Here is a 27,438-nt window from a genome sequence, read left to right as displayed (position 1 = left end):
AGTTGCTAAACTGCTTTAGGATGCCTAATGATATGAGGCTGGTAACAGAGGGGAGACAATAATAACTGACATTCCATTTGTCCAGTGTGAAGTAAAAATTGTTTTGATTTACAGAGATTGTTGCAGACCCTAAATACAATTGACATCTATGGTCTGTAGATATAGCTGTAGATTAAGGGAAGGATAGTATAGTTGCATATTTATGTCTGTTTGGGTAAAGAAGTAACTTCAGTTTAAATGTGATTGCGATAAGCACATCTTGGGATCTTTGTGTAGCAGTAGTGTGTTGCTTATTTGTAGTGGCTGTGGGCTATGGTTTGCAATATAGCAATGCTAGGGCTGCTATGAGCTTCTTTTGGGGTGGTAGGTGCTCAGATCTGTGCATTATGCAGTCATGCACACCTTGCTACACCTATACATGGCAAGACATAATTTCCTATATTTTGTTTTATAAGATATATGATTTGGCAAATTTTATCCCTGAATTTTAGATGTTATGTTTCAGACCCTTCTTCCATGGGCCCATATGTTTATAGGTATTATGTCCTTTCAGGCCATTTAAAGCCTAACATCCCAATTTCTATAAACTTTCATATGTTCTAATGTCTGTCACATGATGTAATCAAGCTGTTGTATAAAATACCACCAAGTCATTTGAATTTGATCACTAGCACTTTGTGTGGTAGTATGTCATGTGCTTTACTGAAGTCAAAATTGGCCACTTTCACAGACCCTTTATGATGCAATATTCTGATCAACCAGTCAAAGATCTCATATACTATGAACATCTAAATAAGATGGGAATATGACATAATGACATTTGGTATGGTCCTTAATCGTGAGTGGTACATAGCAATCAAAAATTAGACTTACAGTTAAGGCAACATTTGCTGGTACTTTAATTCCATCCAACATCATTTCCTTGTGAAGAATACGATTTGTAGTAGGGGCTGGAGGATACAAACGCAAGGATTCCTTAAGAACCTTGATAAGCAGAACATAAAATAAATAATCAGTGAATGTCATCAGGGAAACATAATAATGAAGCCAAAGTCTAGATTAAAACATTTCACTCTCAGATTGAAACAGATGAAGACAACCTGCCTGTTTTGTCACACAAATGATTAGTATACAACCATGGCAGTGACAGGGTGCCGTATTACCCAAGTACCTAGGTGCTACACCCAAAGCTACACTTATACTCCACTGCAGCAATCTGTACCATCATGTATTATCCCTTTCATTTATCCCACCTCTTCTTTATCATACAATCGTTAACCAAGAAGGTCTTCAGAAAAAAAATGCCTCTTTCCAAGGGTGACCTGGGAGTACTGTTTGATTACTTGATTTATTCAAAGATACATACTTTGCAAGTGGGAATTAATGGAATCAAACCATGAATAGAAGTTGAAGTGCAGTGTCAGTTCATATCTTTAGCCCTATGCTAAATGACCAGGGATATGAAATTCCATGGTACATCCAAATCTTTAAGAAGTTTAGTGCCCCATGGTATGCCATGGTATGAACAAGCTGCCCTTAATGAGTATAAATAATGACATTTTAATATCTAGATGAACTTTTCTGCATAAGGAAAAATAGCAATAAACCCTGCAGGGGCTCTATGAGAAATGTCCTACTTCATCAGCCACTAACAAGAGGTTATAGGATATTTGCCCTAACTGCATGCTTTAACAATAATTCATGGCAAAGACCAGGGCAGTTTCTAGACTGGGACAAGCAGAGCAGCTGATTTAGACACTGCAATGACAGCCGTCCACTAGTGGCAACAAACAAACAAAGATTTGATGGAAATGGGATGCTTTTTATAGTTTTGCCCCGAGAACCAAATTGCCTAAACAGCGCTGACCAGAATGCACATTATACTACTAATCTGACCCTTTCTCATATGTAAATGACTGTTCCTTATTGTGAGGTCATAGCATTTTGTTCAGTTCTTTCACATTGACAATGTAGGTCTAGCAAACCAGCCAACAAGTCGGAGTACAGGTAACAGTCTTCACTATAATGTTATGCAAGGATAAGAATATTAACAAAAATGCAGCAGCTCTGCAACAACTAATATTTATACAGCTCAGGAGAAGCAGTGTTACAATGTCAGAATGTACATACGTGCCTAGTGTCATTTCAGAACAAAAGAATCATATTATATAAGCATGCACTTCCCAGCAGCTTTTAAAGTAAATGACATAAAATTCATGGACAAAACTTGCCAAGAATCAGAATCACCAAATTCTCTTTGCTGAAAAAAGGCCAAAAGAACACTTTGTTAAGTCTTTTTTCTAGAGGGGGGGCGCAAGCCCCTACACCTCTCAAACTTTATATATATGTGTATATATATATATATATATATATATATATATATATATATATATATATATATATATATATATATATATATATATATATATATATATATATATTCATATTTTTATGGTTGCACCAACTCGAAGAATGGGGAAATTCTCCACAAAAGGGTATCACTGACAGCAAAACTAGCTATCAGTGATTTCCTAGGGTGGTACACTGAACACTGGTGGGTTGAACCTCAGGCAATTGAAGGTTGAGAGTTTAGTCTTCGTCCATTCGTAGATTACCCAAAATTAATTTTGGTCTGTAATCTTGCATACTGCAGCATAGGCCCTATTTTTAAAGTGAAAATCTAAGGATTATCATAAATAATGAATATTATGTCACTACATTCTTCTTAATAGTGTTAAAAATAAATAAACACAGAGGATTATGACTGCGTCTCAGATCATAACCGGCTTCTTATGTGTTTGAGATATGGATGCCAAGAAAATCTTCCCATCCAAGTCGAGGACACATAATAAATGGTTATGACTGGAGACCTTATCATAATTCTTTGTAGTGTATAAAGCTTTATCTGTGTCATGTACTACTAATTTTGGGGAAAAAAACAGTTTAGGAATGCAAAGTGTTTTATCAGCTTTGAAAGCCGGTAAAGCACTTCATACTGTGAACGATACAGCAGCAAATGTTACAGCTTCTTTCCTTAAAAAATCTGGACAAACCCAAAAATAATGTGGAGCCAAAGGATAAAATTCTTGGATAGGTTTTAGGTATTGCTCTTATTGACTAAAAAGTTAACAAAATTTCAGGTTTTGCATCAATATGCATTTTTTGAATAATAATAAGTGAGAAACTCTAATATCTGACATTATCCACTGATTGCAATCCTCAGTGCTTTACCAAAAATCAAAACATTTACAAAGGGTGGAGCAAGGAATATGAGACATTGTCAAGAAAAGTTAAAGGCATGAACTTCAGCAGTTCTTTGTAGATGTCAATGTCCTCACTCCTTCCAAGCCCTACTCACACTCCAGAATACAGACATTTGTACAGTTACTGAGACATGGATTAAAGTGGCATAGAGTACCCCAGAGGTGCAAGGTTTCAGTGCCTTCCATACTTTTAGACCACTAGCTGTACAGAAAAGGACTAAAGGTGGAGGTGTCTCAATATACATCAGTAGCAAGCATACCTCTAGGGTGATTAAAATATTGACATGTTGGAGTTCCTCCACATGCAGATCATCATAGACAAAATCCCTTACAATTTCTTAGCCAGCTATAGGTCACCCTTCATGTCTCAAAAAGCTCACAATGCATACTTTGACCTACTAGAGACAATTACCATCCAACCTAACACCCTACACATGAGATACTTTAATTATCTCTGGGAATCCTACGCAGCCTCAAATCTACAGGCACAGAAATTCCTGAACTTCAAAAATACAAACACCCTTGACCAAATAGTGAATACACCCACTACTAGAGGCACTAACATACTGAACCTCATTCTCACAAATAGGGGAAAATGCTGCACCCTCCTCCAATGTCTCATCCTCCCTGGTAAGGTCCAACCAGAAAGATGTCAAAATCAACTTCATAATCCTATTAGAACCAGTAACAGGAGCTATTCCAAGGAAAATTACTTTTTATTAAGTGACATTTTTTCAAAATGTAATGCCCCTCCAAACCCAGAGAACACAGCAGTGTATACTGAACTGCCCTCAGAAACTCTCTACAACCAAAGGCTACCTACCAAAACATAAGCCTACGACTAACCCCAGGAACAAACCTCCCTGGTATTATCCCAAATTAAACACGATATACAACAAAAGGAAAAAAGATTAAAGCAAAAACCAGGAAGGGTAATTCCCATAAGGATAAAATCTTTCTCATCAAACTAAAGAGACAACTAAGAGGGCTAATTAGGTCATGCAAAGCTTAAGATAGCTTTCCAGGTAAGAGATAACCTTAAGGCCTTCTTCAGCCATGTCAGAAACCTGAAGGGTAGCACACAACAATGTGCAGAACTGGTGGTTACTGCTGCCACATTTACCGAGCTTGGCGATACAGTGAACCTCTTGGAACACAAATACAGTTCCAACTTTACCCCCTGCTCACCCCCAACTATCCCTCCAAAAATAACCTCAAACATAATCCCTCCAACTATAATCAGGGAGCACTTGCTGGCTACTCTCACTAAGGCCAAGACCATGGCTCCAATGAGCCTCAATAACATGCCAGGATGCCTCCTAAACAGCCTAAAATATGACTTATCAAGAGCCCTGGAGTTATTATTTAACTACAGTCTTAAAAGAGGCTTTGTGCCACATGAATGGAGGATTGCAACAGTCCACTTCAACAGATCTTGGAAGCTACAGACCTGTTAGTCTGACTAGTCTTATTTGCAAAGCCATGGAAAGAATTATCATGGAAATTATCAAAAAGAACATAGGAGCCCTCTATACACTGAACTTAGTTTGGCTTTGTCAAAGGAAGATCATGCTTACTGCATCTGGTGGACCTCTTTGAAAATGTCACTAAGGCAATGGATGAGGGGAAAACTGTGCATACTGCCTACATCAATCTGACTAAAAGCATTTAATACAAAATCCCACTGTCATCAAACTTATGCAACGAGGTATATATCCCTTTATAACATGCTAGATTGCTATCTGGCTCACTGATAGGACCCAGGCAGTTAGAGTCATGAGGCCACCTCCACAAAGAGACTGGTTACCAGTGGAGTCCCCCAGGACATTGTGCTATGTACTGAATATAGGGGAATACAGACAAAGTATAAAATCTTTGGCTCCAAATGAAATACCTTTTGGTACTACTTGTATCAAGTAGAAGGATTTCCTGACCACAGTTTCCAGTTGCCATAAGGTAATCAAAGGAGACAGAACTATAAAGCCAAGTTCCTAGGTCTCTATTTACCTTTTTATTTCATAAGGGTGTGCAATTTATACTGTATGTTGTGAATAATTGCTGTTTTCTGAAAGAAACAATACTAAACTTTTTTAGCACCTAATTTAAGCCCATTATCTCTACACTAGATATTCACTAGGGTACGCTCTGAAGAGTACAGGTATCGGGGAGGGGGACAGTTGTATTCAGTTTGCACTCATCTGCAAATTCCGTTAATCAGAGGCCCTCATTATCAGTTTTGAGATAAGAGAAGTAAACTCTGAATAGATGAGAACCTAGCACAGACCTCTGGGGGACTCCACTAGTTATCCTAACACTATTTGGAAAGGAACCTGGCACATAAATAACTTGAGTTCTGTCTTTTAGCCAGCTGGTTATCCAACTTAAATATAAGGATCAATGTTTAATGCAGTTAATTTCCTTACAGCTCTGGAATGACATATGGTATTTAACTCTCTGACCAGAATGAGATAAACTGTATATGTAGCACTACCGCTGACAACTTGCTTGACTGATACAAAAAAGTTAACAAGATTTATCGGACATGACTCCCCCTTGATGAAGCTAAATTGTCATGGGTAAGCCTAATGACATTTTTCAAACCATAATGAATGAGACTCATTAATATCAGTAGTTTGGAAAAAACTGAACTTGTGCAAAATGCAGTCTCCAATATAAATTTATAAATCTTAGAATCAGTCCAGTTATCAAGATGTTTTCTAAATAGATATAATAATTCAGACTGTCTAATTAATACAGGGAGTTTTCTCCACATATGTATAATAAAATTTGATAGAGATTTTGCTCTCGCAACAGTTCTACATCTTTTGATTTTAAATGAATAGTTACACTTCCTAGTAATTTGAATATAGTCTGTAAACTCAATGTTTAGTAACAATCGGAGCACCCCATTCCTTAATGCCAGACAAGCTAGATACAACTTTCCTTGCATAAACCTATAATTTATGGAAAAAAGTCCTGAAACTTCTAATCTAGCTTGATATGGAAGCTTTTTCAACTCTGTGTAAATTTCCTCTGCAATCCATTCAAAATTACTTGATCCCCTTTGATATATGTACAAAACATAATATTGTATTCAATAATGTGCCAGACATATGCAATAAATAGTTTTTAAATAAGGCTGTATTCCTTGAAATAAAGTTCTAAAAAGTTAATGCTACAGCTTTGAGCATTTTGATTTTAATTACTTGGACATGTGATCTAAATTTAAAATTATTACAAATGTTAATGCCCAAATCCTTATATTCTGACAAATTTGATAAAGCTGTAGTTCCCAATTTCACCTTGACATCCAAACAAGGTTTGAAAGAGTAAAGAACCCTACATGTATCTTTATTAATATTTAGCCCATTATAATTTACCAAAAAGCTACTTTATTCAAGTACAGATTACATTTTTCTGTATCCCTTGATGACATTATAACTTGTCCATATTTGATATCAGAATATTTTTCTGTCCAGATAGAGGAATGCTTTGGCATCTGAGGAAAAACTATATTAAATAACACTGGGCCCAGTACTGAACCTTGCAGGACCCCTTTAAACACATCAGCTCAGTTAGATAAATAATTCTTAATTCTAACTTTTTAGTCCCTCCCACTCAGCCAGTTTGAGACCCAACTTATACTGTATGGATTTCTCTGCTTTTCATGCATTTTATCAATGATTACATTATGCAGAATACTGTTAAAAGCCTTAAAGGCTGATATATACCACAACAGCAGATAAACCACAAATCCAAGGCCAAAATAGCAGAGTCATAAAAATGATGAAATTAGTTAATGTTGATCTGTTATAGGTAGAACCATATTGAGATAGATCCAACAGACACTCCTTTAAATCAGTAGCCAAGATGGAGAGTAAAGATGTCCCAAAACTCTTACCCATCAAGGGAGTTAGACTAATTGGCATATAATTGGAGATATTATCCACTGATTCACCCTTCTGAATAGATATGACATCTGCAGACTTCTAAATTACAGGGACATAACAATGAAATAGCATTGTATTAAAGAAAAATGCAATACTTTTAGAAATAGATTTAGTGTAAGTAACCTAAAAGCATCCTGGTAAATTGTTGGGACTTAGAGAACTGTCCTGTCTTATGTGGTCCAATGATTTTCTAACTGTGTCCAAACTAAAAAAAAGGACATTCATAAATATCATCCTCTAAGGTATCCCTAACACAACAACTGACCATACTAGTGGAATCACTCCCAAGAAAATGTTTATTAACCACCTCCGTCAATTCTCCTCCTTCGGGTAATACTTTTGTTATTCACAATGATAGGGCCTACTCCACTTTTTTCATGTTTAAATTTCTGAACATAAGAATAAAATTACTTTGTTGAGATATTAGACAAAATATGTTCTTCATAGCTTTCAGTAACAAGATCTTCAATTTCCGACAAACTAAATTATAAGCTCTGTTAGCTCTGCAGTAGTCTTATATGTTTTCCATATACTAAACCTCTTCCTTTTTTCTTCAATAATTTAGAATGTGTTATGCTCCATACAGGGGGTGAGAAGGTCTCATACATCCTGGTTATAGTTTGTCTACACTTATTTAAATATTCACAGTATGTGTGCTCAAATGTATCCCACATACTAACAAAATCATCAAGACTTCAAATTAGTTTATAAGCTCATCAGTACTTAAATCATATAATTTGGTTTTATTAAGAATAATCTTAGTTTGATGTTTTAAATGTAAAATTGTAATTGCTATGAAATCAAAAACATTATGAATTGAACTACCTAAGGGGCATAGTTGTTTTATGCTCGCTATTCTAACATATTTGTAAATAATAAATCAAGAATATTTTCTGCCCTTGTAGGGAAATATGTAAGTTGTGATAAGCTATATAGTGCACCAGGATCCACAAATCCTTCTTCTAGAGCAGGCATAGATGTACCGTCCTCCCAAATGATATTAGGAAAGTTAAAATTACCCAACAAAATGAAATTATGATAATCCAAATATTTTCTTAATTACTCAATAAAATAGTACTGTTCCATTGTAGATAACATGGGACTTAAAACATATCAATTAATGCATTAGATTGATTTTGATATGCTCCATAGCTTTATAGATCAGACTGTTAAGGCTATTTGACCTATAATTTCCAGGCTCCATGGTAGGGCTTCTCCTATTGATGGGCAGGCTTCTTCTATTGATGGGCATCACTACAACAGTACACCGGGATTCAGGAAGACAATCTATGGCTAGGCTTATTGACCACATAATCTGGATGCTTCATACTTCTGGATATGGTCAATGCCTCTTCTACTGCTTTGTGAATACAGAGTAGAAATCATTTAGTAAAACTTCATTTCCAAGATCCAGTTCTGCAAACTCAAAAATATTTATGTTTAATATCCTTTTTCCTGTCTTGTTTATCTTCTTCTTCTGTATCCATAAAATATTGTTTTCCACATCTTTTACTATAGGAATTCACTACTTATAACTCTCTGAATTATTTAACTGTCCAACCACTCCCCAAGTAAAGAGTCCATATGTCATGTACATGATAACAGGCCATATAACTGTCACTCCTGATTGCCACCAGATGGATTGTGTGATTGACAGGCAATTATCTACAGCCCAACCAATGACCAGATGTGCTACTTCCTATAGCCTTATGACATTCATATCATGCTGCAGATCCCACCTTAACCAGGTCATGCTTCAGACCACTTACAAGCTATATGCATTTTATATTTTATGTAATCATAGTGCATTGCAAATTGCTATATACCTGTCCTTCAACCAGAGTGTACTATTATCCAGCTACAGTCAAGGCCCTTCTTTTGGAATAAGAGGAGCCACTCTCCATGTCATGCCACCTCTTCTATGCTGCTTGAACCCCCTGCTGCTTTGGAGGCAGTAAGGAAGTCTACTTTTTAGTAGGAAATGGTTGTCCTTTCTTCTGTTTGAGTCTTTGGTTTTCTGACTACTGTTGTTACTTCTACAGTAATGTGCACTGTTATCTATTTTCCCCAGTCTCTATTACATTATTATAACTGCTAAAATTTTCTTAACTTCTGAAGTCACCGCATTTGAAACTATAGTTGTTTTTTCTTGTATCTGATTTGTATATTTGCTTCTCACTTTTGAGTATCTTATTTAATAGAGTTTTATTATTTCTATAAGCTGGGCAAACAATTTACTGTAATCACATATACACAGTACACTAGGCACTATTTATTTCACATGCATAGTAATGTACACAGCGTGATATACTAATTTGTAATAAAGTTCTCATTGTACTATAATAACAGGCAGCTGCTGTCATACTCCATACTTCTCTTTTTTAGAAAGAAAACATTAATGTTAGTTAGAGTCTTCTTTCACATTGCAACTAAATTATTAGTGTAAAAACAAATTCCACTTCTATTTATTAAAGTTATATATCATGCACTATCAATTAAAAATATCCATCCATCCATCCTCAACCTCTTTTTCCCATTTTACACATGGGGTCACGGTGTCACTTCAACTGTGACAATCATCTCAAGCCAAGGTTTACATCCCATTTTACACATGGGGACAGGGTGTCACTTCAGCAGTGACAATCATCTTGAGCCAAGATTTACATTGCTGGATGACTAGCCCTGCTGCTGTAGTTCATTGACACCACTCACTTGCATCCACGTTCATACCTACAGCCAATGTAAAGTGTCCATTCCACCTACTGCATGCCTTTGAAATGTGGGAGGAAACCCATGCAACCACAGGGAGGACATGCAAACTCCACACAGAAGGCACCCCAACCAAGAATTGAACTGGAGATCCTCTTGCTGTGAGGCAACAATGCTAACCGCTTCACCACCATGGCCACTCACAAATTAGTGTTACCCAAACTGAGACACCTGGCTAATAAGTGCAGTTTCTGACATGACAATATTTAACTTACCAGTGGTAAGCACCACTGAACTCTATGTTGAATGGTTGAGACAAATTTCAAATTACCTCTTTAATAATGCAGCTGATATCTTGCTATTCAAAATGGTTGAGACAAATTTCACATTACCTCTTTAATAATGCAGCTGATATCTTGCTATTCAAAATGGTTGAGACAAATTTCACATTACCTCTTTAATAATGCAGCTGATGTCTTGCTAGTCATGCTAATGTCTGAACTCATTGTCTAACATTACTAACTATAATAACCACTCAAAATGTCCACATGATAAATTCTGAACAAGTAATAGAAGAGGAGGCAACCACAGTAAATGTCAGATAAAAGATTATGATCATATTCATAACTAGATTAAGTAAAAACTTCAAAGTGTTCAAGTCTAACTCTAGTAACTTTTATATGTGTTAACAAACTTGTTTGCACTAAGTAGAGTAAGGAAGTATAGCTAGAACATTAACTAACTAATCAGACTGAATAGATTTAAAAGGAAGTTACAGTAAATAACACCATTCCATATTATTGATACACAAGGAACAACACATCACAAAAGTTGCTAATACTCACAATGAAATGATGAATTTGTTTATAGTTGGCACTTAACTAAGGTGGGACAACAGGACATGGTTGTTTTTAGTAGCAGATGAACTAGGTGGAAACCTAGAACAGCATTCAGTTAGAAATGTTTTTCTAATGTTTCTTTCTTTCTTTTTTTCTTTCTTTATGTATTTATTTTTCAAGTAAAAGAGATGCCGTGGCAACATTTCTTTACTTAATAAAGCCAATAAATAAATAAATAAAGGGTCTATGGCACCCATGTCCAAAGTAGCCTCAGCTACTACTCCCAAAGGAAGTGATTTTTTTTTTCTTTTTAATCTTGGCACATGCCCAATCATTATGGGAAGTGGACAGCTTTGAATGACTAATCTTGGAAGGAACTTTACTGTGACTGGCTAATATATATATATATATATATATATATATATATATATATATATATATATATATAGAAACACTTTATAACCTCGAATTACTGAAATGTCAAATTTCAGTATCTCGAGACTATAAAGCCGAATGTTAAAAATAGCAAAAGGTCATAATCACGAACTCGAATATATGTCGAATTCGCAGTTATGACCTTACGCTGCGTAATGTCCGGGATTGTGTTTTGATAGTGCGCTGTGCTGTGTGTGGATGTAGGTGTTATCTCAGGTAAGTGTTTTCTAAGGGTTTTGAGTGGGAGTTAGAGTGTGTGTGAGTGTGCTGATGTGTTTGATGCGTGTGTGAGGGGTCGGAGAATGTGCATGTGTGAGTTGGCTTTTGTTTTGTGTTTGTGCGATCTCTGAGTTAGTATATATATATATATATATATATAAGTAGGGGGTGGGGGCTTGCCCTCATAGAAGTGCAGGGGCTTGCCCCCTGCTTATGTGTGTATCTATGTAGTTTTGTTTGTTTATGTTGTGATGTGGGTGTTGTGGTGGATGTGTGGTATAGTGTGTGCGTTTTTTTCGGTGTGAATTTCATGGGTTTTTTGGTGTCAGTCTTTTGTGGATTCGGTTTTATAGTCTTGAGATACTGAAATTTGATATTTAAGTATTTGGAGGTTATAAAGTGAATCCATATATATATATATATATATATATATATATATATATATATACATATATATATATATATATATATATATATATATATATATATATATATAATGCATAGTCAACCAAGTGGCTTTAATTGATGCTTATGGAGCTGTCCGTGAGAATAACTAGTCAGATACCATGTATCCATTATTCTAGCTTTGCAGCACTGATGCAAGTTATGTGAAGCAATATGGAATACTTTACTGTGATTACTATATGTTGAAATGTATTATTGCAGCCATCATTTTTAATCATAATCAGACATCTAAAGTACATGCAATCAACAGTATGGCTTTGATCACCATGTTTCCACCACTGTAAGGACTTTCTATTATACACCCTGACTAATCACCAGGGTTATATCTTCTATCAGTAGTATGGTGTTTGACTCCCACCCCAGGTACCGTTTAGCATATAGAGGGCAATTATTCTTAAGGATATACAGTCAGTATGCACTGCTGCCTTGGATCATGTCAAAGTCATACAGTACACATGCAACCACCAAACAACTCAAGTACAGACCATCATTGTAATCATTGGCATCCCAGAATATTAGCCACCTATGACTGAAACAGTTCTGTTTGGTACAACCTTATATATATGTGTGTGTGTGTGTGTGTGTGTGTGTGTATATATATATATATATATATATATATATATATATATATATATATAGACACACACACACACACACACACACACACACACACACACACACATATATTTTCAGAAATGAGGGGTAAATGGTTGCTCTTCTGCACTGTTTTCTTCCTTCCCAAGCTTTGAGGTGCTGCTCTGCTGCATCACTTCACCCTCTAGCCCATCAACATACCTTTTCCAGAATACAGACATCCACCATGGCATATATTTGACAGGGATGGGGTGGGGAAACAGCAGCACTGGGAAGGGGTGTGTCTTGTTCAGCACTTTGTAAATGTGATGGGTGTGTACTATAGTAGGGGAGCAATAGTCTAGATGCTTTGAATACAAATTTGAAAATCCTGGCTGTACCCTCGAGCCATAACTTTTGAGTTGGTCCAGAAAAAGCAACATGTTGATTTATTTTCTTAAGTCTTATTAATGCCTGGGTTTAACATGATATTACCTTTACCACTGTAGAATGGAAGGCATGGTTGTTAGCCACTAGATGAAGTGGACAGACCATGCAGTAAGCTGGAAGAAATGAATGTCCAGATTCTGCTTGCTAATTGGACTACCGAGTGAGTGCAATAGAAGCAATCACTCCACCAGGAGAGGGAGTTGTAGGGGAAATCAACTCTGCTGAAGAAAGAATGGGGTTATGACAATGAATTTTAGTTTTTGTTGTTTGGCTTTATGTATCAAATCCACCATGAGAAGAAGTCAGGGGCAAAGAGTAAAGGACTGTAAAGGACAATTTATGGACTAAAGCACCCCTGAGGCATTCCCCAGTGGAGAGATTTGGTAGAATAAGTTGCTTCACTTTATATCATTCTTTTAAGTCAAAAAGGTCACGCAAAGCTTTTAACGTCAACTAAAAAAGCTTCATCACCACTGAGGAGTGGAAGGGACTATTCAAGGTTTATCTGCAGATGACAGCTCAGGGTGTTCATAAATGAAATGGCCAGTGTCAAGACTTGAACAACTGTAAGGAGCAGCTGAATAACACAACTCATCCCCAAACCCTCATAGTTTCTAACTACAAGGGTAATATTAATAAGTCCACCTCTCTGAGTATCATATTGAATGACACACTCTGGGGTGGCGAGTCTTTGCAATCTTTATGGGTCAAAAGGATTGCTCTTACTTCCACTGTGCAAGTGTGTAAACTTGCTTCTGCAGGAGTCCAGACACCTTGGACAATTAGGACTTCATAATGCCCACCCAACCTAGTGCAGATGTGGCCACGATGAAATGGACTGCCCCCTATAAGGTTGGACAGATGCAGCCATCATCTTAAATGTGTTTTCAAGCTCTCACAATTCATGAAAGATGCAATACGCAATCTGACACTTGAGGCCAGTGTACTTTCAGGGTCCATTGTAGTACCCTTGTGTAACACCTTGCAAAAAGTGGCATTGGTATAGCTGCAGTTACAATTAGACCCAGTAACTTGAGAGAAAGGTAAGCATATATTGCAGAGGTTTTGTACTGTAGTAAGTGGACCATGTCTGATGGAAGACATGCTCTGGATGCTAAAGTGAATATACTGCATTGCATAAAAGGTAGCAACTCAGATGGATTTAACTGACAAGGTGTGAAGTTACTCATGGAGAATGAAGCAACTTCAACAGAGATTTCTGAATCAAATCTAAGTTTTGAAGACATGTAAGATGTTCTCTTATCCTTTCTTTCAGTCTTCTGTTTTACCTACATAAAAGTTACTGCAGGTTTCACACACTGCTAGGTAAACCACATGACTGTTGTTACAAGTTGCCTCCCCACTGAAAATATATAGACCTTATTCTGGTCTGGGTGAAAAAAAAATCACCTGCTTAATCTATATAACTGCAAAAACTGTAGTTATAACAAGGTCTGGTGTTATTTTTATTTTTATAAGAATCATGTTGTTGTTTCCTGCTATCATGCCCCATAAGACTCTTGGAGTAACATTGCAGCTGACCTAAAGATTCATTTTTCTTATACACTATGCTAGGACATTCACCTATTATAGCTTTCAATTCTGTACTTGTGATCATGACACCCCAATGTTTTTTAATAATGTCAACTACACCTTTAGAGTCCTTAGAATATGTTACAGGTACCCTGCACCTAAACTCATCTACCTTATTGACACATGCTGGTGGATCTGAGGAAAAATAAGGCCTTCCGTCATTCCCTCGTCTTTGTATTACTTAAACTAACTTATCAGATACTTCCTTTTTATCATATACCCTTTCTACAAACCTTTCTTCTAAATCTCTCAGTTCTTTCTTAAAATTTTCCTCACTAGCATTAACTCGTGATGTTCTTATAGCTTGCCCCTTCGCCACATTATTGAAGGTAAAACATGGGTGCATGCTACTTCGATAAAGGTAAGTGTTCTTGTAACAGGGTTTTCTATATGTCATAGTATCTGTTGCCCCATCTTCCTTTACCTTCACTAATGCATCCAGAAAACTCACCTCCTGATCTGAGCAAGTCATCTTAACCAAAGCACATAGCATGTCAACCTTCTCAGTCAAGAAACAGTTCTGTTAATGTAAAAATGTTTTAACCCACTCTATACCTATAGTATTTGGTATTACAGTGAATAAGGACTGTACATCAAGTGTGACCAAACACCATTCACCTTTTTTAAAAACAGCCTTAGTAAAATCATATAAATCACATAAAAAATGGCTAGAGTCCTGCAAGATGCGATTGCTACAATTAATAAATGGTCTTACATTTTTCTCCACAAATATAGACATTGCTTCAGTACACCACTTTTGTGCTGCCACTGTGGGCCTTATCTGTGGACTAGTAGGATTTTTGTGTACTTTTGGGAGACCCTGTATAACTGGTATTTTAGGATGTTCCATATAAAAATACTCAAATAACCCTTGATCCAACATTATATTTCTTAACATATTCTTAACATATTCCTCAGCTCAGTTTTCAGTGCATCAGCCATCTTTAATATGTCAAACATTCTAACCTTTCTGTAAAGTGTAACATTGTTTAACGTCTCTTTCGTCCTATCTTTGTACCAGTCAGAGTCCATTAGCACTGTGGATCCCCCCTTGTCTGCAGGATGAATTAGTATACTATTATCTCTCATTAACTTCAACATGGCTTGTCTCTCATTAAAAGACATATTCCTAAAACTACTTTTCTTACTTTCACAGTGTTTGTAAACATCATTAACACATAACTTTTCAAATGCTTCTACAAGAGGGTGTAGTATAGGCATATACATACTTATTCTTCTAAGTTGTGAAAATGTACTACCAGAAGAATCATTATTGTCATGAAAATTCAGTTTCAGCATTACATTTCATGTCAAATTTTCAGGTTAGTGATAACTTCTGTAATGTCATCCCGTTTACTTGGCACAAATGTTAAGCCATTTTGTAAAACATTACATTCATCTACTGACAAAAATTTTCTTGGCAAATTATGTATTAAGTCATTTTCCAAAACTTTTTTATACTGGAACAGTCTGTTACCTCTTGAGGCATCCTGCTTGCAGAACGCAACCTCTTCTCTGCCATCTGTTGTATAATAGGCAGAGGAAAATTTAATTCTGAATTCTCACTTGATGGTTCTTCATCCCTAAGTCCATTAGCAGAGGAATGCACCTCTGCCATAACAGTTAGAGAGTTCATCCTGGTGACTTGTGACATCACTGGAGATTTCGTCACATGCAGAGATCACTTCAGTAACTCCTGTTGCTGCAGTAACATTACATGCAGAAATCACTTCAGTAGCTCCTGTTACTGCGGTAACATTAGGTGTGGTCTGTTTTTGCTCTTTATGATTACTTAATGCTTCCCTGGAACCTTCAGCTCTCGGCCATTTATTAACTGTAACACTCACATTTTGCAGGACTCTAGACAATTTTTATATGATTTGTATGATTTTACTTAGGCTATTTTTTTAAAAAGGTGAATGGTATTTTGTCACACTAGATGTACAGACCTTATTCACTGTCATACCAAATACTATAGGTATAGAGTGAGTTAAAAAATGTTTACATGAACAGAATTGTTTCTCGACTGAGAAGGTTGAAATGTTATGTGCTTTTGTTAAGATGATTTTATACAATAATGCCTTCCTTTTTGATAAGGATTACTACCTGCAGATAGACAGCATAGCTATGGGCACATCATGTGCCCATAGCTATGCCAATCTTATGCTAGTATGGGAGATGGAACATGTATTAGGTAGTATGTTAGGCAAATATAATTTTCTACAAAAGATTCATGGATGACCTGTTTTTTATATGGGAAGGTACTACTAAGGAATTGTCAGATTTTTATAATTATATTAATACAAGCATAAGCTTTTTAAAGTTTCTTATGACTTGTTCAGATCAGGAGATTAGTTTTCTGGATGCATTAGTGAAGGTAAAGGAAGATGGGGCAACAGATACTATGACATATAGAAAACCCTCAACTAAGAACCAAATGGAAAAACCACCAGTATTAAATGGATGTGAGTTCCAATCGTCCCAGGTACAGCTCACAGCACAATCATAAAATGAACTCCAAAGCACCAAAAACCAGTTCCAAGATGGCAAGAAATTGCTGAAAGACGACCAAACTGCAGTTCCACAATTTATTGACAACACAATCACAAAACGATAAAAATTGCTGTTTTACCTAGGTTTCGTCCGTACTACACAGACTTCTTCAGAATAATGAGTTTCATAGCTTAACCACTTATATACACATTAAAATAATTAATGAGCGCCACTTAAACAATTAGCAGTTAACAGAACTCATTAAATGCATCTCCCTTCTTAAAGTTACACGTTGTGCTATACTTCCAATAATACTTAATAATGATGCTCTGAAACCAACCAAATAAATCAAATGTATAAAAATATGAGTATAAATATTAAATAATTTTATGTAAGTTATGTTAATATAAATTAAATGTGAGTTGAAATGAAAATTATTTACTTATATAAATATATGTGAATGTGTTATGTTAGTTACATATGTGTATTGAATATATGTCCATATGTTTGTATATATATATACTTATGTAACCCTAATGTATATAGGTGAATAAATAAATTAATATATCTCCATATAATAAATAAATAAATAAATGAATAATTTATTTATTTAATCAATTGATCCATGGTCATACCAAAAATTAAAATTAAAAATTGTCTGTTAAAACTAAAAATTAAATATTGAATATTAAAAATTGTTGCAAACAAACTATATATATATATATATATATATATATATATATATATATATATATATATTATAAAATTGTATAAAAATTGTGTGTAAATATTAAATATGATGTATAAAAAATGTGTGTATGAAAAGTAGGAGCGTATTTAATAATGTAATATATTAATAAAATAATATATAAATTTATAATATATATAAATTTTAACACCCCTTAATACTCTTCAATTTTAACAAGGGTTTGATACTACAAAATTCATTCAATCCAGGTTGGTTATGGGCATTTAAATATATCTGCCATTTCAATTCACTTACATCCAAGTCAAACTTGACTTAAAGAGCATTTGTTGGATATTAAACATCTTAAAACCACAAATGCTCTGGCAAGACATGTATTAGACCATGTGGATCATGAATTTAGGTTTTGTGTAGTTAATCAAATCTTACTTGATTCCCAAGGTAGAACAACTGAGCTTGACTTGGATGTAAGTGAATTGAAATGGCAGATATATTTAAATGCCCATAACCAACCCGGATTGAATGAATTTTGTAGTATCAAACCCTTGTTAAAATTGAAGAGTATTAAGGGGAGTTAAAATTTATATATATTATAAATTTATATATTATTTTATTAATGTATTACATTATTAAATACGCTCCTACTTTTCATACACACATTTTTATACATCATATTTAATATTTACACACAATTTTTATACAATTTTATAATATATATATATATATACATAGTTTGTTTACAACAATTTTTAATATTCAATATTTAATTTTTAGTTTTAACAGACAATTTTTAATTTTAATTTTTGGTATGACCATGGATCAATTGATTAAATAAATAAAGTATTCATTTATTTATTTATTTATTATATGGAGATATATTAATTTATTTATTCACCTATATACATTAGGGTTACATAAGTATATATATATATATATACAAACATATGGACATATATTCAATACACATATGTAACTAACATAACACATTCACATATATTTATATAAGTAAATAATTTTCATTTCAACTCACATTTAATTTACATTAACATAACTTACATAAAATTATTTAATATTTATACTCATATTTTTATACATTTGATTTATTTGGTTGGTTTCAGAGCATCATTATTAAGTATTATTGGAAGTATAGCACAACGTGTAACTTTAAGAAGGGAGATGCATTTAATGAGTTCTATTAACTGCTAATTGTTTAAGTGGCGCTCATTAATTATTTTAATGTGTATATAAGTGGTTAAGCTATGAAACTCATTATTCTGAAGAAGTCTGTGTAGTACGGACGAAACCTAGGTAAAACAGCAATTTTTATCGTTTTGTGATTGTGTTGTCAATAAATTGTGGAACTGCAGTTTGGTCGTCTTTCAGCAATTTCTTGCCATCTTGGAACTGGTTTTTGGTGCTTTGGAGTTCATTTTATGATTGTGCTGTGAGCTGTACCTGGGACGATTGGAACTCACATCCATTTAATATAGAAAACCCTGTTACAAGAACACTTACCTTTATCGAAATAGCATGCACCCATGTTTTACCTTTAATAATGTGGTGCAGGGGCAAGCTATAAGAACATCATGAGTTAATGCTAGTGAGAAACATTTTAAGAAAGAACTGAGAGATCTAGAAGCAAGGTTTGTAGCGAGGGGATATGATAAAAAGGAAGTATTTGATAAGTTAGTTGAAGTAATACAAAGAGGGAATGAAGGAAAGCCTTATATTTCCTCAGATCCACCTGCATGTGTGAATAAGGCAGATGAGTTTAGGTGCAGGGTACCTGTAACATATTCTAAGGACTCTAAAGGTGTAGTTGACATTATTAAAAAACACTGGGGAGTCATGATCACAAGTACAGAATTGAAAGCTATAATAGGTGAATGTCCTAGCATAGTGTATAAGAAAAATAAATCTTTAGGTCAGCTGCTATGTTATCAAAAGTGTCTTATGTGGTATGATAGCAGGAAACAACGACATGATTCTTATGAAAACAAAAATAACACCAGACCTTGTTATAACTGCAGTTTTTGCAGTTATATAGATCAAGCAGGTGAATTTTTTCACCCAGACCAGAACAAGGTCTATAAATTTTCAGTGGAGGCAGCTTGTAACAGTAGTCATGTGGTTTACCTAGCAGTGTGTAAAACCTGCAGTAAATTTTATGTAGGTAAAATGGACAAAAGACTGAAAGAAAGGGTAAGAGAACATCTGAATGATATAAGAAACACTATGGTTAGGAATGCATTAGCTAAGCATGTAGCAGGCACATCCCAGACCATGCATTTAGGTTCCAAGTTATAGATATGGTGCAGGAAAGTCTCAGGGGAGGTGATATTAAAAATGAAGCAGAATGCTTAGAAAGCAAATGCATTATTAGACTAAGAGCAGACACAGGGTCAGGACTTAATGATAAAGTACCATTGAAACCAATGTTGAAAGCATGTCCTCTTTTTAAATAAGAAGGGAATTTTAATAAACTCCCTTTTAACCCCCCACCTTTTATACACATTCACTTTTTTATACATATTTACTATTAGTGCTGCATATATTTGAAATGTTATCACTTTAAGAGTTTCACTAGGATGTTACATGATTATTTCACTTTGTTATTTAATGGGTATTGAGTTAAATAGATTTTCTGTATCTAATGAAGCAGTTGTAATACTGCAAAAGTGTTTATGCCTTTGCCTGTGCCTGTTTCCTGATTAAACTGTTGCTGGTTTCATGATAGCCTGGTATTGCTTCATCTTAATTTTGCTTGTTGGATTTATTTTTTGGTTTGAGAAGCATTTATTCAGCACACACTGGTATTATTGGACTTCTGTATTTAAAAGGTTTCTTTTGGGGTAAGCATATTTAGAGAACTTAAATCCAGTATGCACCTGATGTCCTTTGTCCCTTGCCTGTTTTGCATAAACAACATCTGGAATAATATCCTAACCCTTTCTGGTATGGTGGAACCTCTTGGATAGATCTCTTTTCTAGAGTGACTTCCATTCTTGCAGTGTGTCTCAGACAGGGTGGGATATCAGGTAAGGGAAATGACTGAGGACTTGGCAAAGTAAAGAAGGGAATTTTGTGTCTTCTGAAAATGACTGTCTGAATCTACCTGTCCTTTGTAGATACCACCAAACAAGAATATAGAGGGATAAAGGGCCACAAACTGCCTTTGTAGTAAGGCAGTCAGGTAACACCTCAGTAAGGTAGCACACCCATAGGAGTCACACAACTTCCAACCTCTCTAGATGTTGATCTAAGCTTTCAGGTTTCTTTCAGACTGCTGAAGTCTTTTTTTGTTGTTGTCCACACCTGTAGTAGATCTGGCATGGGTTTCTCTGCATCATAGAAAAGAAGTGTTGTGATATCTGGAAATTGATGCCATTATCAGAGAGGAAGTTTCACTTCCAGTCTATGATTTCTAGTTGCGTGTTTAATATTACAACCAAAATACAGGGTCTGACAAGAAGAATTCATGAAAGTCACCCTGGTGTCCCTTAAGAAACCCATAAGCTAGTGTCAGGTATGTTTGCAGACCCTAATGCCAAAATCTAGACCTCTGTCTGAATCTCCTACAGCAGTATATATGACTCTTATAATATGGTTGCCCTGTCAGTGCAACTGTCCCATAACTGGTGTATATCATCTACCAGGTTTTACTGTAAGTCTTATCATTTTGAAAATACAGTTTAGCTCCTTAGATAAAAAAAAGTGGAGGGCACTTAAACTCACTTCACAAATTTATCCACTGTCTAGATTTCTTATCTGGGGGTTCATAGGTTCATAGGTAGGTACTAGGCTATCGGCCCAAGGGCCTACTTAAGCCTAGCCAACAAGGTTCCCTGGGTTATGCCACCCAAGAAATTTATTTTCCTGTACCACTGTCAAGCAGAGACACAGAAGTGATCCCCAGGGAGTATTTCCTATTTCCCATCCACTCATCAAGATTTTTCTTGAAGAGTGCTAATGAAGACCTTTGCTTGACATAGATGGGTAGCCTGTTCCAGAGTATGGGAATTCTCTGGGACAGGAATCTATCCCTCCAGCATGTCCTGTTTATTGTGGTGACAAGGTTTAGGTCCCTAGAGTGTGCAGCTCAGTGGGATTGGAATTTCTTTAGGAGTACCATGTCCAACAGCTCTGGGTTTGACATAGCTTTATATTTTAGGCAGAAATCACTGCGGAGTAGGTGATATGCTACGGAGTAAAGCTGGAGTTTTTTGAGGTGGTCAGTGTAGGGCATTTGTTTGAGGCCAGTAATCCTCTTTGTGAGGTGCTTCTGTGGCCTTTCCAGCTGCTGCAGATGTCTTGTGAGGTACATTCCAAAAGGGGCATTGTACTCTATAATGTGTCTAATGAGTGTTGAGTAGAGGGGAACAATGACCTCTTTTTTCCTGGATGAGAACCCTTTTATGATGAGGTGTGTCACATAGGAGGACTTCCTGACTACTGTGGCGATGTGACTATCAAAGGAGAGACTACTGTCCATCTGGGTCCCAAGGTCTCTTATCACACATTCAGTGTTAAGTAGATTGCTGCCTATGTGGTAGTTCATGGGTACAGAGTTTTTACCAAAGGGGATGACACTGCACTTTTTGGCATTGAGCTTGAGACCATGGCTCTGACACCAGGCATCTGTCTCAGCGAGGCCCTTCTGTGGGATGTCCACATCATTTGGGGACTTGACTATGGCTCCTAGTTTGCAGTCATATGCGAACTTCATTAACTAGAGGTCTTCTGTATTAGCCTGTACTTCAGAGAAGTAAAGGATGGAACCCTGTGGTACTCCATTTGTCACTGCTTTGAGTTCAGATTTGGAGTCTACAACTTTTACAGTGTGGGTTCTGTCAGTGAGCCAGTTGGCAACCCATCTTGTGATGTAGGGATTTATTAGTGAGTTTAGCTATAATTCCAGAATGGGAGATGGTTTCAAAAGCCTTGGTGAGGTCAAGATAGGCTGTGTGAACCACCTTACCCTCATCTACGGCTTTGGTGACTACCTCAAAGAAGTCAATCAGGTTCAGGAGGCATGATCTGCCTGGGTAGGATCCAGAGTTTGGAGGTTACCAATGTCTTTGTTTATGAGTTCCATGATGATACGTTCCATGGCCTTGCAGACTAGGCTCATCAGGCTAATAGGTCGATAGTTCCCGGGATCAGTGGTGGCTCCCCCTTTGTGGAGTGGGATAACAGTTGCTGTGCACCATTCAGTGGACACAAAGCCTGATGCAAGGCTATTATTGAACATGGTGCTTAAGTGGGGAGCCAGTTCATTCTGAAGTTCATGTAAAATGCAGCCTGGGATGTTGTCCGGTCCCATGGATGCTGTGTTTTTGGCTTTAGAGAGTGCAGCTTTTACCTGCGTAGTTGTGATTACAGGGACTCTGAATTCTTCCTGTATAGATATGGGCCCTTTAGGGGGTAAGGGGGGGGGTAAAGTTAGCACTGAACCTATCTGTCAGGATGTTGGCAATATCAGTTGGTTCTGTCATTTTTGTGCCTTTGTGCTGTAACTCAGAGCAGATCTGGGTGTTGCCATCGAAATTCTTGACATAGCTATAGAATGCTTTGTGGTTGTCCTTGGAATTAGTGGCAATTTTGTTTTCGTAACTAGTTTTGGAGGATCTTATAAGGGATCTCAGCTTCTTACTGAGGCTGACCAGGGAGCTCCTCCACTCATGGAATTTTACTCTCTTTTGCAACAGTTTCTTCCTTCTGTTGTACAATTTGTTTATGGCAAGGGACCACCAGATTGGCTTCCTTTTTTGGGAGGATAGCGCATTGGTTCTGTTTCAGATAGTACGATCCATGCACTCATGTAAGTGCTTATAGAGTGCATTTGTGTAGGATTCAGCAGTTGTAACTGTATTGTCCATCTGCATGGGTGTCATGAAGTTCACCACTTCTGTCTTAAGAAGCATGAAGTTGGCTTTGGAGAAATTTTTTACTGTGGTTTCCTTAATAAGGGGTGGTGGCATGATGTGGATATCAAGGGTGATTAGCTTATGGCCGGATCGGACCAACGAGGAGTTGACTTCAGGTGTGGAACACCAGTCACTCATGTTGGTAATGACTAGGTCTAGGATATTGTTGCCCCTGGTGGGGGTGTGAATAGGTTGATCCAAGACATTGGAGTTTATGAATTCCAGAAAGCATTGAGCTAAAGAGTTGGTACATGAGCAGTTTTCCCAGTTAATGGTGGGGTATTTGAAGTCGCCATTATTAGGGTGTTTGGTTGAACCCTAAAATTTTCCAGTACATCAAGAAAAGAGGAGTGGGAATCCTGGGGCATGGTGGTGGATCTGTAGCAAGCTACAATTTGGATTGCAGTTTTGCCCAGAGTTAGTTGCACTTGGATAACCTCGGATGCATTATGCTGAGCAACTAGCCTGGAGGTGTGGATATCCTTAATGAATATGGACACATCTCTGCCTTTGGTGTTTTGGTCCAGGTTACAGGGCCAAAAAGTGTGGTAGTGCAGGGGTGCTCTCTGGAGCCTTGAACCAGGTCTCAGTCACTGCACAGATATCAATGTTCTCCATTTTAAGGAGTGCCTCGAGTGAGTGCATTTTGAGATTTAGACTTCTAGCATTGAGTAACATTACCCTCAGTTTTTGCTTGCCTGTTCCTGTTATGGTGGTGAATTTGTTATTTGAACCTTGCCTAAAAAAGGCAGTATAGGGGCAGCAAGAGCCTTAGCCAGTATCCGGAATCCCAGGGGTGACAGGTGCAGGCCATCTGTGGCAAAGCAGACAGATACTGGATCCCATTAGAATGACACCAGAAGCTTAGCCAATTGTTGAAGTCAATCATTTTGTCCTTGTACTGCAGTATCATTCTGGGCAATGGCAGAATGCTACTCAGGGCTAGGGTCATACCTGCCTGGGCTACAAGATTTGATAGCTCCTCCATGTCTCTTTTCATGTAGTCCAGGGAGGTACATCTCAGGTCATTCACACCAACATGGACAATGACAGAGTCATATTTGTACTTGTTGTGGAGTGACCTGAGTGCATGGGTTATGTGGTGGATCCTGGCACCTGACAGGCTGCTGACAGTAACCTTCAACTTGTTTAGCCTGGTGAGTGGGACATCAGTGTGCCTGACTATAGAGTCACCTATGACTAGTGTGTTGGGTACATTGTTTTGCCTTATTGGCTGTGGTTGAGTGGCACACTGAGTCTGCGGGATATGTGTCATTTGGGTTGTGTTGAGGGATGGAGGTTGCTTGCGTTTCTGCTTTGGAGGTCTCTGTTGCTTAGACAGATTATTATTGAGAGCCTCTGCGAATGTTTCTGTGTTACTATGTGTAGATTTTGGTAGTATAGATTTAGAGAGACTATGTGATGAGTGCGGTGTGGTGCAAATCTTTACCTTCTCCTCATGAGTGTCAAGTTCAGTCTTGGTTGGAGAGAGCTTTACCTCCAATTTGGCTAGATAAGTGCATCTCTCACAGGTTGTAGTGTTGGGTGGTATGAGGAGAGGGTTGTCTGTGTACATAAGGCAATTTCTACATCACCTCAAGACGCCCAGATTCATCAGATAGACAGGAGGGAATACTGGGAGCTAACCCTTGGACATAGTTTTTTTTATTATAAAAAACTATTTTCCTCTAGATAAGTGAGGAAAGTGAGTACAAGAGCTGTTTTTCTCTAAGCAAGTGAGAAAAGTAAGTACAAAAACTGTTTTCCTCTAGGTAATGAGGACGATTGAGTGCTATAGTAATTAGTAGCTTATTTAGTGCTTACAAGTTTTGAACAAGTGCTGAGCATGAATAAGCAAATTTAAGTGCTAAAACTAAGAATCTGTATCTGCACTAGACGAGTTACAGGACAGAAACAAGTGCAAATGCAGGCTTTCAAATCAGAGAACTCCAAGATGTCTAGGAAGGCATTGTATTAGGTCACAAAACTCCCAGGGGAAAGAAGCCTTCGTAAGTGCGAAGGTTACTTATCAAACATTTCAAAGTCTTGTTGGACAGATGACCTGACTGGTTTTCTTGGGCACTAAAACCACAGTATCCAGGATTTTTCAAGTGTCATTGATAGACACCTTAAGAATGTCCATCAAAGGAAGGACTACTCCAAAGATCTACTGCATACTTAGCAGTGAAAGCACAAGATCAGACAGGCAATGTCCCATCTTATTAATTCTAATATTTTCCTAAACGTGGGGTCTTTTGGAGGATGCTGGAGGAACTCCATCTTCCTCCTCATTTTCATTTGAGAAAGAAAACTTCATAGGGAAGTCAATGTGTTTTCTCTGATACAATGCCTTCCTAGACATCTTCAGAGGCTAAAACGAAAGTTGAATAATTACTGAGTGATGTTGACGATGGATTCACCCATACCACGTGCAAAAAATGGGAAAAAGGGGACATGATGGATGAAAGGAGCTGTGGATGGATGAAGATGGATTCTGCAAAGAGCATTTGGCCTCTCTGCCATGTTGAATACAAGTAGCACAGTTAAGGGTTAAGGAGAAACTTTTTTGTCACTGTAACAGGTGCCATAACTGAGACAGTAATAAACATCTGTTGTATCCATTAAAAATAAAGCAAGTTCAGCATTGAGGGTGATGCTGCTAAAAAAACAGCAAGACTGCTGTGGGACCAGGCATACCAGCACCAGACTTTCTGACACTAAAGTTTAGACCCAGGACATCAGGACGTCCATCAATGCCAACAATAACAATGAAACAACCAATGATGCCAATGAAAGACTCGAGTGGAACTATCAAATCTAAAGTATATGATGCCAAATGTAGCACTCCAATCCCAGGTGCCAAAAGTGTCTGTGACACCATCAGCAGCACAGTAAGAGACAAAGTAGGCAACCTTTAATCTGCTACAGAGGAAAAGGGGCTACTAAGAAAAGGCTTGAGGGCATAAGCTGTCAGAAAAAGCAGAAATGAATCACATCACCTCTAAAAGAACTGTTTAGGGAAATGTCAACAGAGAATCTTTTGTGAACCTTCAACTGGGCTTTGGAAACCTGCTGGAGTTAAATTTAGAGTAGACAAGAAGGGGAGAATCTATCTGCAAAGCAGAGCTAGGGCTTATAATTTGAAACATTACCTTTCTAGGTAAGCTTGTTAAACTTTGAGACTTAAATCATTTGCAACAGAGATAATCACCTTTAGAATAATCTTTTGTGCACCTTTTTGCATATTTTAAGAAGCAGAAATAGAATCTGGAGAGGAAGGCTAAAGATGTTCTCATCTGGGAGCATTGTGGGGCTTTGGATTTTGCTTTGGCTTAGCACTAACTGAAGTCAAAGTCAAGGGTTTTTACTCCTGTGATTTTAAAAATAAAGTGTAAGTCAAGGGCTTCAGTGTAAGACACAGATGGTCCCATCTAATTATGAGCTGACATTTACTTCTCAACCAGATAAAGCTTTCACTGGTTCTACTTGTAAGCAATATGTCAGGAGTGAAAGCATGAAAAATGGAGTAGTTCTGAGTTTTGTGTTTCTCTCCCAAACAATAAAGGCAATGGTCATGCTTGTCGTGAAGTTTAATTTTATACCTGTTACCAGCTTCTTAATGAATGATCCAGAACCACACAAACAAGAAACAGCAAAACCAATTACAAAATTATCCATTGATATATTATTTTAACCATATTTTTAATGCCATCAAGAGAAATAGCTACTCAACATATTAGAAATAATGTTATCACAGAACAGGAAATTTAGCCTGAAGTAATTTAGACCTGTGATGCACAGCGACACAGATTTGGA

The 27,438-nt window shown here is 36.8% G+C and overlaps 1 protein-coding gene across 1 annotated transcript in view; it reads right to left on the bottom strand.

Annotated features, from left to right (window-relative positions):
* LOC122804603 (cholesterol 24-hydroxylase-like) overlaps nucleotides 1-27,438 on the bottom strand; it is a 515,734-nt gene that overhangs the window by 64,215 nt on the left and 424,081 nt on the right. The window contains exon 12 of the mRNA XM_044074565.1: nucleotides 874-984. Coding sequence (XP_043930500.1) covers nucleotides 874-984 — 111 coding nt within the window. The remainder of the gene's footprint in view (nucleotides 1-873; nucleotides 985-27,438) is intronic.

This window comes from Protopterus annectens, chromosome 6.part0 (assembly GCF_019279795.1).
Source record: "Protopterus annectens isolate FY-2018-M chromosome 6.part0, PAN1.0, whole genome shotgun sequence".
Taxonomy (NCBI): domain Eukaryota; kingdom Metazoa; phylum Chordata; order Ceratodontiformes; family Protopteridae; genus Protopterus; species Protopterus annectens.
This window is presented reverse-complemented; position numbering and strand designations above follow the sequence as displayed.